Below are 14648 nucleotides of genomic sequence, written 5' to 3' on the forward strand. Positions count from 1 at the left end.
CTCAGGTAAAGGTCTAAACTATTTTGGGTTTCTCTTATCAAAAAAAAAAAAAAATCCCTTTGTGTAGGACGAGATTGGGGTCTTGTTGACAGCACAGTGTTGTAGTCTAGTAGTAGTCTATAACTAACTAGTAACCGGGAGCTAACCCGCTATACCTATCCCAGAGTTGATACCTTGACGTGATGAATAGGTTTGAGAATCTAAATGACTACAAAAGCTATGTCGACAGAGACGAAAACCTCTGCAGGGCCACCCATCTCAAACAGGTTTTGTAAGAAAGATGAGACAAAGAGCATCCCTTTACAGGCAAGTACTGCGAACACCAGACAGCTGTCACCTTCTTAGACGCCAGCAGCTACGTGCAGCTTGGAACGCCAACGACCAAACCACACCTGAACTTAACCCTGCGGTTCACCACGAAACAGCAGGATGGCGCCCTTGTGTACCACGGCCAGGAGCGTTGCCATATCGCTGTCGAAGTCTTCAAGGGCCGCCTACGCATCAGCTATGATGTGGGCAACCACCCAGCTTCCACCATGTTTAGGTGAGTGGACTGAAACTAAGATTTATTTGTTTTAGCGTCGTGCACTCCTTACCCTATCAGGAGGCTAGGAAGGTGCCCCTTACAGAGGACTTTGTAGCTTGGAATTTGATGAACCATACCCTTGATTCGGTTTATTGTCCCGAACTCCATCAGGAAGTTAGGACTTTTTTGTAGCGTGGAATTTAATGAACCGCGCCCTTGATCCAACTCGCTGACGACAAGGGTACAAACTGCCGTCACCTCGTTGGGCCAGCGAGTATCCTAGTTTGAGATCATAGAAGAGGAATATAATTGCTGAGACATTGTGACAAGTTGATTCCTGAATAATTTATAAATAAAGTTATTAATAATTTTGGAGCCCCATACTGAGGATTGGCTGTATAATCAATTAGAGTCAATAACAAATACCTTTACTCCCATGTAAGGGATGTGACCGAATCTAATTCCACGCCCATATCACACACAGAAAAATCTCATTCACTACATTCCTCATATAGGGAAATGAAGGGTCGCCCTATTCTTCATCGCACTGGCTGAGTCATAAGAACATAAGAATGGAGACTGCAAGAGACCATGAGGCCTACACTATGTAGTTCCATGTTCCTTACCACCTTTTATTCCTATCCATAAAGTTATATAATCTTCTCTTAGAACAACAAATTGTTTTAATGCTCATTACATTATAGTACAGTTCTTTCACAACTGGATTATCATATGAAAAAATACACAGTTTTTTGACTACCGGTAGGAATGAAATTTGGTGTCAGGTTAGGTAAAATTTGTACTTCAATATTTCTTCTCATATTCTTTCTTTCTCCAAGACCATCCAAAGACTGGAGAAAAAGAAATGGTAAAACAAAGACTCGTATACCAGACCACAGAGTAAGTTTTAGAACAGAGAGTTGTAAAAACACAACAAGTAGGGCCATGTCCGGGATTCAATGTAGTGTAGACGTTAACACGGGTCATCTGCTTCCAGCTATGAACTAGTGAGTGACGGCGAAGAACACATGGTTGAGCTCTTCTCCGAGAGGCAGAACTTCACCCTTCGAGTTGACGGTGGGATGGCGAGGTCCATCCTGAACGCTGGCGAGAAGAAATTCCTCGAGATCACCACGCCCGTCTTCTTGGGCGGGGCTCCTCCTGACGTGGCCGCCTACGCCCATTCCCAGTGGCATCTCAGGAATGCGACCAGCTTCAGAGGTGGGTGTAACTGCCTCCTGAAGAAGAGACTTGGGTTCTATTCCAGTATCACGCAAACACATTTTTCACTTCTTTCATATTTGCGTTTGAAAGATCTATTTCTTATATGAAATGGTTATGTTAGGTTATGGTAGGAGCTAGACAGCGTACTTTTCATGTTAGATATCCGTGCTTGCTTGGATAAGTCAGGTTAGGTTTGGAACTATTGGACAACGTAACTTTCATGTTAAATATCCGTGCTTGCATGCTTCTGGAATTTTATTGAGATTTTTTTTCTTCTGAGGAAAATATTTTACTTGTTCCCATAGACCCCCAGTGTCAACTCCTTTTGTATGGTGATGCCCTCTACTGTAGTGGGGAGTTAACATTTTATTTCATCTTTGAAGTCATGTTTCTATTTTTTTTTTTTTTTTCTAAACAAATATTATACCTAATAAGCCAATAAGCCATGTCACCATGATTAATTCGGTTTCATATTGTGAACCCCCCCCCCCTATATTTTGTAGCGTGAAATTTAATGAACTACGACCTTGGTCCAATTCGGGAGGGTTCGAACTGCCGTCACCTCGACCTCGTACATAGCACCAGGCGACTTTAATCGGTTTTGGAAACGTCACAGTAGCACTTTCACCCACTTCCTTCACCTTCCAGTTCCTTTCCCTTCTTCCCTCCTCCTCCTCCTTCTCCTCCTCCTTCTCCTCCTCTTTCTCCTTCTCCATCTCCCCCCTCTTCCTTCTTCTTACAAAGGACTACAAAGGATTACAAAAGCGGAGCATGCCGACAGGAGATCTTTTGGTCCATAACTAGGTCGGATGCGAAAAAATATATATATATATAAATGATAAAAAAAATAGATAAAATAAAAAAAAATTATAATGATATAAATAATAATAAATAAAATAAATGATACATAGATATATTTAAATGATAATATTTAAATGATAAACAAACAGGTAAATAGTAAATGATAATAAACTGACAAGTAAATAATAATAATAAATGGAAATCAAACAAATAATAAATAAACAGACAAATAATAACAAACAAATAATCAAATAATATCAAATAAATGGCAGTCATTACAGCATCTTGCTTAAATGTTTATCTAAACGAATCTTAAAGCTTCGAACTGAACTACATTGCACCGACTCTGCAGGAAGTTTATTCCATTCATTAACTACACGGTTGGCGAAGTTGTTTCTACCCACTTCCAAATTAAATCTATTTCCTGACAGTTTGAGACCATCATTCTTGTCCGATTCTCCTTCTTCTTACGAGGCTATCTCGACATTGTGGCAGTCCGGAACAGTTCACACATGAAACAGAGGTTGGTGTCCATGTGAGTTCTTCCCAATCACTTTTAATTTCCCCCAGCCACTCCAGTGACTGTTACCTCCCCCCCAACATTTCAAGCGCACAAGACAAAGGTGACACCATTCGGCCCTAACTACGTGATTCTTGGCATAGTCTCCTCACCTACACCTTCACCGGAAACTCTCCCAGTCCGTCATCCTTTCCCCCAGACCACTCCAAAGATCACCCACAACCCGTTCTCTTCGGCTCCGCAGGTTGCATGCGCGAGGTGGTGGTGAACGGAAAACTCCAGGACCTGTCGGTGGACACGAAACAGAACAAGGTCGTCCCAGGCTGCGGCGACTCAGAGCAACGGGATCAGAGTCTTCCTTCGGGGAAGAGCAAGAGGACAAAAGGCATGAGTGAGTATCTACCATTAGTGGTGAGGTTGGGTTGGGTTTGTTGTTGGAGCTGGAGTTCAAAGGCTTCCTGGGGAACAGGGTGCGGGGTGATCTAATAGAAGCATTCAAATGGAGCAAGGGCTTTAAGAAGGGTGATACGGGCAAGGTCATCATATTAAGACAGAAGGTAGGACTCAGAGTAATGGATCTAGATTGGACAAATTTAGATTTAAGAAGGAAATAGGTAAGAACAGGTTTACCAAGAGTCGTTAACAAATGAAATAGACATAGTAACCATGTAGTGAGCACTGAAGTAATTGGTTGTTTAGAAATATTAGATAGCCTTATAGATAGGGATGACAGGTGGTAAGGGACATGGAACTCCCTAGTGCAGGCCTTATGGTCTCTTGCAGTCTCCTCCATTCTTATGTTAATATGAAACAATTAGTTGTTTCAAAAGATTAGACAACTTTATGGATAGGAATGAAAGGTGGCAAGGACATGTGTTATATGATGGAGCTGCTCATCCTATGTGTCGTCACTTGTTACATACAAAGGCCTAGGGGTCAGTTCACCTCTAGTAGTCTGCCTTAGGCTGAGTTTCCCGGTCTGTAGCCAGGCAGTGTACTATAAGACTAGAGGTAGGGTAACAAATAATCAGGAGATTCTAGAAGGAATATTAAATTTGAAGTTTGAATAACAAAAATATTGACATATGTAAATAGAAAACAAAGACAGGTACATATGTACATGAAATTATGTCAACACATAAGAGAATGGAATATATATAAGTCAGTAAGACCAAAAATGGATGATAATACGTATAGTAAGATGATGATGATGATGATGATGATGATGATGATGATGATGATGATGATGATGATGATGATGATGATGATGATGATGATGATGATGATGATGATGATGATGATGATGATGATGATGATGATGATGATGATGATGATTGATTATGATTATTGATGATTGATGGTGATGATGATGATGAAAATAAAATCCTAATTGAGAAAAAGGGTTATATGACTGATCACTTCAAACACGTCTACTTATGGGTCTAACCTAACCAGAGTTACGTCATATCATGAGAGTGGATTCGTGAGAAATGACGACGGTGAAGGGAACGAGTGCGTTTATATAGTCGTCAACCGAAAATTGTACAGTATTCATGACAACAAGGGGTGGGAAGAAAGCCGGCTCTGACGTCACATAGTCAATCTGCCGATCCCTCGGTTGAATACGCTTGCGAGCCGACCGAAAGTGTGCGATAAAGTAGTTAGGACTAACTGCTCTGGAAAAACCCAGCTCTAATGTCACATAGTCAATCGGCCACTTAATTGGTCGATTACGTTTGCGAGTCAACCGGTGTGTACGTGACCTCTGACCGACATTTTTACAATTTCTATTACATAAGACTGCATACATAAATGGCGCAGTTTGCACTTTACATGCGAACATACAAATAGGAAAATATTGTACGTAATACATAATGACAAATACATAATACATAAGGCTTTGCACACATGGGTAAAACATGAAGAAAAGGAAAATATTCATATAGATAATAACGTAATTATCAAATTACGCTACACATACAACTGCCTAGTGTAGACCCTTTGGTCTCCTCCGTTCTTATGTTCTTCAACCTCTCACAGGAGACCGCCGAGGTCGAGGAAACCGAGGTAAAACCGAACGACCCTCGAAGTCCTCGTCGACCACAGCTGCTGCTTTGGTCCCTGTGCCTGCTGTTGTTTCAACCACCGAGGACGACGTCTGCGCCAACCACAAGTGTCAGAAGGGACAATGTCGGCCTCGTAAGAAAAAGGGCGACTACCGATGCAAGTGCAAGAGCGGCTGGATGGGGAAATTCTGCGACAAAGGTAAGCCCCGTTGAAGGATGAGAACGAGGTCGAGGATGAGCTGAAAGCAGCTCTTCCAACACCTCGCCTTCCTTCTACCTCTTTTGCTTGAGTAGCACTCTCAAGTCCTCGTAAATCATTATGCCATCTTGGTAGGCAATGGTCTGAGTAATGCAATAAACGCACCCTGTACAACAAGCATGTTATCTCTCTTCCCGAACTCAAGCTATATTCTCTTGATCTCAAGCTGTAAACTGCTCAGACGATCTAGGAGGATGTTGGAGGAGGAGCATCTGCTAAAGTATTGGGTGACAAATCAAAGGGTTTAAAATCAGGGTACTCCCCATTACGTCATTCCTCTGACATCCACCTGAGTCGGCTGGGTAGCAGCTCTTGTGAAATCAGCCATAGGCACACGCCCCTATCTTTCTTGTTCTTCCTCTCCATAACACTTCATTGGGCAGGCGGCCTTCTCAAATAATTCTAGTTGGCACTAGAGGAAAGGGTTGGCGTCAGGGAAAATTCTCATTTGGCACCAGGGAAATATCTCATTTGGCGTCAGGGAAAGATCTCATTTGGCACCAGGGAAAAGTATTATGTTTACTAAGCCCTTCGCCGAGCAGTAGCTCCCCTGCTCTGTTCAATGTTTTTGTCAAGTGATTTCAGTCATTTTTTGCCCCCTGTCCAATGGAGAGTCACCTTGTTGGCTTCTTAGCCTCTCACGGCGTAGCACATTGAATCCTAAGACCCTCCCCCTCGCCTGCTCTCCCCCCAGCAGCGCCGACGTGTAACAAGGAGAAGACCAAGGCTTATGTGTACCACAATGGATGCCGCTCCCGAAGGCGGATCCGGCAGAACGTCTGCAAGGGCTCTTGTGACAGGAGCCGTGACTGCTGCCAGGCCCTGCGTTACCGCAAGAAGAGAGTCTCCATGATCTGCAACGACGGCACGAAGTACATGAAGGGCGTGGATGTAGTGCGACGGTGCTTCTGCTCAAAAGACTGCGGTCCGGGCATCTAGGAGACTCGGTCTTCGCAGTAGATGACGCGAGTAGCGTTTTATTATTATTATTATTATTTTTCTATTATTATTATTTTTAGAAAGAGAAAAATCTTGAAGAGATATCGATATAGGGTAAACCCATCACCACGGTAGACACCGCACCTCAACCGCCGCCGGTGGTTCGCCGTCGTCGTCGTCGTCGTCAGGAGCAGGTTTTGCTCCAGAGTGGTCGTTATATTATGAATACAATAGTCTTAATTGTGTTGGGCAGATGTAAATGTGTATATATATTTATATATACATATATACAAAGCAGAGGTTCATTATACGACAGCACCGGAGGGTTGTGAGATACGCAAAAGGGCGAATCGTAGGGAATAAGGGAGGGAGGGAGTGTGGAAGATTACCGAAGGGCGAGCCATCCCCCGGAGTTTCAATCCGGAGTCGCCCTAGGGACTTCCACATGAAACGGAAAGTGGAGAACCCGCACTTGAGCTTGCCAGCCACGCCTCCACTTCATGACGTCACCTTGTTGTGGGCGAAGACTCACTACCCGTGCGTGCGCCGCTCAAGCCCTCGGTTTACGTCACACCCCATGTGTGCGCCTCGGTTTACGAACTGTTCATTTTACGAACTTCATAACTTACTTGTATATCAGGAGGCGTGCACGAGGACGAAGAGCGCGTTCTGTCACAAAAGTCGAGGATGAAAGACCAAAGCCAAGGAACTCTTTTGACTGTAGGGAACTATAGGATTGAACCCATTCACAAGGTTACGGACGCTGGACAATAAAAAAAAATTCGAAAGGAGGACGTATAAAAGAACTAATAATAATAAAAAATAGAAAAAAGGAGGGCATTGGTAAGGCAGATAAGGGTGAGAACGTGAACAGAATGTGGTGGCTGATACCTTCCTAAACCTAAGCGAACTTACGTGATAGTTTGGAGGGACTGTGAACGTGTGACCATAAACGACAAGGGGGAGGGAACGTGAAGAAGTGAAAGGAAGGGAAACCTCAAGAAAGAGGCCAGAAAACGGGATCCATCAAAGGGAAAAAGTAAAGAAAAGTGGGATGGGTAAGCGTGCAACCCGCACAGCCCAACCCGGCACCCCCTCTAGGTGAGCAGGAATGGAACTAAGGAAACCCGTCTCAAGATAACTGATGGGGATATGATTCTTTGTACTTAGAAGAGTGCCAATGTTTGTGTTCACTACTAATATAGTCAAGTTTCCTTATATGACAAGTAGGATTAGTTGAATATTACTCAAACTACGAACCCGTGTAGACGTAATAACCGCTCCAAACCCCGCACCACCATGAAACCAAGGACGGAGGGGAAGGGGACACCCACAAAGAAACAGCCAACTTTCGGAATCATCATTGCTCGTCCCTTTCCCCCGCAGCGGGAAAGGTGTAGCAATAAACAGGTCAGAATCTCAAAAGTGCTTCAAGAAACCTTCGGCAAGTTCGAATCCAGACAGATACATCGGACGTCCGTCGACGGATCGATGGTACTGGTGACAACACACTGTGGTATCCCCCCACTACCAGTGCTACCACCACCACCACCTGTGCCATCATTACCACAGCTGTCACTACTACTACTACTACTACTACTACTACTATTACTACTACCACTGCTACTACTACTACTACTACAACCACTACTGCTACTATTACCATCATCACCACCACAACCTCCACAGAAGCAGTTTCCGCTCCCCGACTAGAAGTAAGTACGCCTATGCCTCTTCTTTGTAGACCACCAATGCCCTTATATGCTAGTGCGCCGTGTAGCTGTAGAGAGCCACGCTTTGGTAGACTTAGGAATCAAAGAGCACAGTCAACTTTATCACTTCAAACTAGTCCTCAAACAGTAGTCCCGTAAGGTATTTTTGAACAATTCATTAGTTGATGATAGTATTGAAGACCTTAGGTCATTGCATTATAACTTGGTTGCCAAACATAGTCATCTGTAAAGCTTCTTCTTCAGTAGTATCATCCGGCATTTGGATTCTGTGGCCTTTCTTCTGCTTGGGTGAGTTTCGGTGGCTGAGGAAAGGGTAGAGGTAACTCGGACGTGCCAATATGGCCGCCTTCTTAGCGTGTTAGTGTGGCTATTATCTTAGTGCACTAGTGTTCTCACCGTCTTAAGATTCAGGAAATAAATTTACGAAAATGTATAATTGCCTTCTGGAAGTTACATGCTAATTTAATAAGCATAATACAAGAAGTGTGGATGTGAACAAGGTGGTGGGATGATGAAATGTATAACTGTGGACAAGTGAATCTGCCACAGTAGTGCACAATGTCTTACTGCTTGTTGATGGTGTGAGGCAACTCTAATGTTTTTACGCGTTTTCCTTTAGTAATGATTTTAATTTTCTTAGATCATTTAAACACTGAATAGTATTGTATAACAACCACCAGTTACAAATAGTTTTTATTTTATGGCACTTACTGGAAATGTGTATGTAATTGGCAGTTGCCGACAAGTCTATAAAAACACTATGTGAGGACGGAGTCCTTATCATTTCGACGTTTTCCTTGTCACAGATTTATCAAACACATGGTGTTTCTTTTGATAGACTTACTGAAAACCTCATAGTTCCCTTTGGGTCAGTGGACATCTAGATGAGCATCCCTTTATAGTACTACTCCTAGGTACTGTAAATTTACAGGTCATGAGTTTCAACAAGAGAAATGGGTGGAAATGAATATAGTGTGTATGGTTTTCTATCTCCCATAGGTCGAGTGTACCTGTAATAGTGATCAGTTCGACTTCACTTTTTAAACAAAAGTGGATGTGACGGTTTCGGCTGAATAGAAACGGTGCTTGAATGCTGTGTCTTAAATGTTTGTAACAGTGCAAACGATGATTTAGTATTCTATGTATTTTCAAGTTGTTAGACTTGTGGTGATGAAGAAGCACCATTGGAAACAAAAGCATATGAGCAAATGCTTAGACTAGTATGAGTATGTATGAGTGTTTTCCCTTTCTGCCTCTTCGCCGCGGAATGTAAACATTCCTTCTACACGAGTGCTTGATCAAGACAATAATGAGTTTAGGTGACAAGAGTTCTTTTACATATCTGAGGGCCGTAACTGACAAATTCCTTGTTCTTACAGAGCTGCAGTAAGGGAGTCTTGGCCATGGCTGTAGGGTCACTTGGCTTCACCCAACCTCGTCGTTGGCATTGACATCGCCAGTGCCGCCTCTGCAGCTGTCTGTGTTGCCACGCGATTTGCGTGGCACTAGTGTGACACTGAGATGTAGACATAAGGTGCCACCCTACTACATGGAGAGCCAACACTACCATCCGTACTTCGTCCACCCCGTTCCTCCATCAGGACATCATCGTCCAGAACTCAACGCTCAGAAGACTGTGTCTCAAAAGATGACGCAGTCGTAATTCTTTACAAGCACGTTGCCCCAAGATAGCGATATCTTCGAGAACGAATCTAACGGTGTCCTACTGTCATCCTTTGTGGATGAAGGCTATAAAGGACTCCTTCGGATGCGTGGCCTCTCTAAACTCCCAGCTGCTGTTTAACTTCTTGCGTGCTCAAGATACGCTTAACAACGTTTGTTCCCTGAAAGCGAGCCGAAGGATATGTCACCTACCTGAACTTCTGAAGTGTGGCATAGGAGCGCTACAACTCTCCTCCTTGAGGAGAACACGCTGAGCAGCGCTCATGATCGCTGCTTATGGATTACTGTTTGGAATCCCTGAGAGAATAAGTCCGGGGGAAAGACATTTATGCGACTAAAAATATAGTGTGTATATACACATTCAGTATATATGTATGCCCACGTGCGTTCCGGGTTATTGTTTGCTTAAATAGATGTGGTCCAGGCTATGAAAAAACAAGTCTTGGTCCCGAAATGTCTGATATCATATTCTTACATACATATATAATCCGAGGCATGAACTTCATGGCCACATTTTTGGGGTACAGTCTTAAAAAGTGTCTCCAGTCATAGAATTTGTAGTTACGTTCTAGGTTTGTGGAAGATACAGTAACGTGTTCCATGAAGGGACTCATGTCTTCTCCAGTTCCTGGAAATCGTAGCGATGTTCCTGGAAGGTATCCCCTAGCCAGGTCTTTGTAGTCATATTTGTGTGCCGGACCGTGAAGAGCATGGAGAAACCGTGTCGTGGAATCTATCTTGATCTTTTTATTATTTCTAGGTACAAGAGATTTATTATTTTCACCCCTATACAGTGCAGTTCACTCGCTGTGCGAAGAACTCGTTCCAGTAAGTGAGATAGTCTGAATGGTTTAATTGTTGAGATAAGATCACTAAAGGAAGAAAAAAAATTCATCTTTTCACTGACGAAAAATCATGCAGACCTCAAGAAGGCTTTAATAGAGGCAGAGGCTTGGCTTTTTATGGTCTCTAAAGTCTTCTCTGGGTTCGAACCTTGACGAACCCCATATTACACAGACATTTGCTAACTCATTGGTCAGGTTATAAATGCAAATCAACTTTACGACCTGGGTCGCATGGGGTTACGGTGTGGCCCGTAAACGAACCTGGCAGCTTTATGCGGCATTTCGCCGTGCACGCGTGCGCGCGCTTGCGTTCAGACCCACAAATACTCTGCCACTGGCCGGATGGCTATCACGCACGCGAGACTCTCCAAACAGCTTCCATAGTCCAGATGTTTTGAGTTGATTTTAGTGGGACTCCGGTTTCACAGGTTCTTTAGTGTCTCAGGAATTACATACCAGATCTTTGGTTTCATTGTGTATCATTTCGAAACGCAACAGCCCAAGGCGTTGTGTCAGATTTTCAAATCCGATAACCATTTTCCCCCTCCCTTCTAGTTTATTAAATAGCATGTAATCAGATTTATAATACCATATAATTCATGTCACAAAGTTGTATATAGTAGTGGCCTCTTCTGTCTTCTAAGGTAAGCAGGACATAGCCTGTAACACTGCTTGTTACTATACTCAAAAGAAAACTACTATACTCGTAGAAACTGGACTCGGTTGTCCTCGATATTTTTCAATGATAGTTGACTCCCTAGGCTGGATGCAAACCGAAAAAAAAATCGAGGAATAAAAGCGTCAACGGGACTCGCAACCAGTTGGAAACGGAAGAAGAAAAGGGTATGTGGGAAATGAAATTTTAACGGATATCTTCTGAAAGGGGATCTCGAAGTTCTGAAGATGGTCCACAATGTTATCTGATATCTTCTGAAGGATTTTGGGGTCTTTAAAAAGGTCTGCAATAATACCTGATAGCTTCTGAAGGGGATTTTGAGGTCTTCAAGAAGATCTGCAATATTATCTAATAGCTTCTGAAGGAGGATTTTGAGGTCTTCAAGAAGGTCTGCAATGTTATCTGATAACATTTGAAGGGGGATTTTTAGGTCTTCAAAAAGGTCTGCAATGTTATTTGGTAACTTCTGAAGGGGGGTTTTGAGGTTATCAAGAAGGTCTGTAATGTTATTTGGTAGTTTCTGAAGGGAGATTTCGAGCTCTTCAAGGTCTGCGATGTTACCACCTAGTAGCTTTCGAACGGGGGATTTCGAGATCTTCAAAAAGGTGTGCAATGTTATCTGATAGCTTCTGAAGGGGGTCTCGAGGTCTTCAAAAATGTCTGCAATGTTATCTGATAGCTTCAGGAGGGTCTACCTAAGAACCTCAGGTCATTGGTTCAAAACAAATGTCTTCAGTTGCGTGTGAGACTTTGGTAGTCAGTCAAGATGCTTCAGGTACAGTCATTTCAAACTGGACTATTCAGAATTGGGACAATCTAATTTTGGTTTTTCCAAAATTGGATCTTCCGAGTTTTGCAATCCCGAGTTAGGTAAACTGGATTTTAACTGACACAAGACTTTTTCTTAGTTGCAAAATGTTTTGTGGCCTGCTCCATGGAGGGCAGACGTTAGGTTCTTGCATCTTTGTCAGATGTGTTTTGTTGTGTCACACTTACTCCGTATCTGGGTCAAAGTCTGCCACTTGCGCTCTAAGATCTGAGCTAATCCAGCTAACGGAAAAACGTATCTGAAGTCACAAAGGAAAAGAATATCAGAGGATTATTTGTAATTGATTTGATTTAACATCACAATCTCCCCGCTATCAGGAGGCTAGGACAGTGCCCTATACCAAGAATTTTCTAGCATTGAATTTAATTAACTATGCCTTTAGTTTAACTCGCCGCTGGCAGGGTTCGAACCACCATCACATCGACCTTCGCCACAAATAGCGACGCGCGAACCTGCTAAGCCAGCAAGTATCCTAGAATTTTTATAATTTTTATCAAATAATTTCGTAGCTAGATAAACGCAGTGCCCCGTTAATTGAGGCTGATAAGACAGGACGCGATCATCGAGACCTTACGTGAGCTGGGGGGAAATATTCCTTTACGGAATGCCATAATGGCCCGGTAAGTTTCAGAAAACTCCAAAGATCACAGCCTGAAGCAACAGCTTGTCATCTACACGTGGAAGGATTGTGTCGTAGTCAAATTCGTGTGTGTGCATGCGCGTGTGTGTGGTAGTAGAAACGCAGTAGCTACACAACCACGATGGCTGCTGCACATTAGGCACCGCTGCACTGTAGGTGATTTCTGATAGATTACAGTTCCACATCGAACAGGCAGTTAGGTCTAACAACCCGAGGAGGATCACGGGACATGGCAAGAACGTCTTGGAACTGTATTGCGGTCATTGTCATGAGACATTATCTATTGGTTCTGGGAAGATATATTGGACTGTTCCTGTATCACTGGCTTATATTAGTAAGAGAAGTGGGGCAGTCGCCGGTACTCAGCTCTTCCTATTTGAGGAAGTGTAGGGAATACTGCCAAAGTTAATAGAGAGGTCTTGGGGCCCTGTCTGGAGACTAAGCTTCATCCCATCGGAGCTACACCTCCAATTGGAGGTGAGGGTGTTGAAGGGTTTTGAAGATGGGTAGTGGGGAGATGATTCTCTCTGACCTCCGCTTTGCAGATGCCCCTCGTTGGCCCCTTTAGTGCACTATATAATCTAATATATACAAGTGAGGTTGAAGATGTTCAATGACAAGAGACCCCAAGGCCCATTAGGATATACAGAGTGACATGGCGGCTGTGTAAACAGAAGGCCATAACATAGGGTGCTTGTAGCTGTTAACTGTGCTATATCAGTATGATTGCAGCTGGTTTATGACATTGCAGCTAACATACCAGAGGAAGACTATGCAAGGAACTGTGCTGTTGTAACTGCACATGTACTGTATATGTATACTCAATCGGTCAGTTCAAGAGTCGTGTGCTCTGGACAAGGAATCTTCTCCTATTCCTTTTTCTCCTCTCCCTCCTCCTCCTCCTCCTCTTTTTTTTTTTTTTTTTTTTTTTTTTTGCATTTGTATAAACTATGCCCATAAATCAGGAAGCCACCAAAAGACGGATTTAACCGACAGTATAAGATTAATTGATTGAACCTCCACTTCATAATCACACTGCAATATTTTCCCCTCCTTTATAACTCTCATTTGATCTATGACTCTTCTTCCCTCTTTCAATATTCACTGTCTTCCTCTCCGTCAATATTATTGTCGTCAGAATCCATAGACACCTGAACCCAAATGATGGAAACAGTCCTAATCTAATCTAACCTAATCTAACCAAACCTAACCATTACGTCCACTGATTCAAGTATTTATAGAGTTCGGTGACAGTAATGTAAGACGTGGGAGACAGTGGACAGAGTTAAGTCATTCGCTAAAAACAGCCCTTCCGCCCACACGAAAGCTACTCCGCCCACGTCTCCGCCCACCACGGGCGTGTCTGAACCGCCCCTCTCCCGCCCCCAAGACACACAGACATCCAGCTCCTCCTTCACTCACCAATGGGCGACCTTCTCCGGCCACAGACTCCAACCCCTTCCGCCCACGTTGTCGAGTTTCCGCCCATAGCCAAATCTCCGCCCTCACGCCCACGTCTCCGCCCTCACGCCCGCGTCTCCGCCCATGCCTTACCACCCCACATCTGCCCAAGATCTAAACGATAAAGGGTCATTTTATGTCGCAAAAGAAAATTAGTGATGTCATGAGGAGGTGCAAGGGTCAACGGTCTCAGTACAGGGACTCGAGGTAGACAGGGTGTCTGGATGGCACCCTCCGGGCCTGCACATGACATCACGTTGTTAGTTTCTTTGTGAATTAAATTACCTTTTGTTGTTTAGACCTTGATTCTACTCATCCCGTGCCACGTCCCCTCCATTTGTCCTAAAGATCGCCTTTATCATTGCCCTCAAGTTCTTGTAGGAGGTGAGGTCTTCCTTGAGACTCCATGCTCTTGCTTCCATTCCTCTTCCTCCTCCTCTTTCTCT

General features: G+C 43.5%; 1 protein-coding gene across 1 annotated transcript in view; it reads left to right on the forward strand.

Moving 5' to 3' along the window:
- The window catches only part of LOC143038344 (protein slit-like), a 168098-nt gene extending 154428 nt beyond the window's left edge, over positions 1 to 13670 (forward strand). The window contains exons 29-34 of the mRNA XM_076207374.1: positions 1 to 5; positions 307 to 544; positions 1524 to 1747; positions 3316 to 3462; positions 5112 to 5336; positions 9448 to 13670. The exon at positions 1 to 5 is cut by the window's left edge and continues 197 nt beyond it. Of these exons, the coding sequence (XP_076063489.1) occupies positions 1 to 5; positions 307 to 544; positions 1524 to 1747; positions 3316 to 3462; positions 5112 to 5336; positions 9448 to 9458 (850 nt within the window). The 3' untranslated portion in view covers positions 9459 to 13670. The remainder of the gene's footprint in view (positions 6 to 306; positions 545 to 1523; positions 1748 to 3315; positions 3463 to 5111; positions 5337 to 9447) is intronic.
- Positions 13671 to 14648: the final 978 nt, after the last annotated feature.

The sequence above is a fragment of the Oratosquilla oratoria genome, chromosome 24, assembly GCF_046742065.1.
Source record: "Oratosquilla oratoria isolate Oo_2021 chromosome 24, ASM4674206v1, whole genome shotgun sequence".
Classification (NCBI taxonomy): domain Eukaryota; kingdom Metazoa; phylum Arthropoda; class Malacostraca; order Stomatopoda; family Squillidae; genus Oratosquilla; species Oratosquilla oratoria.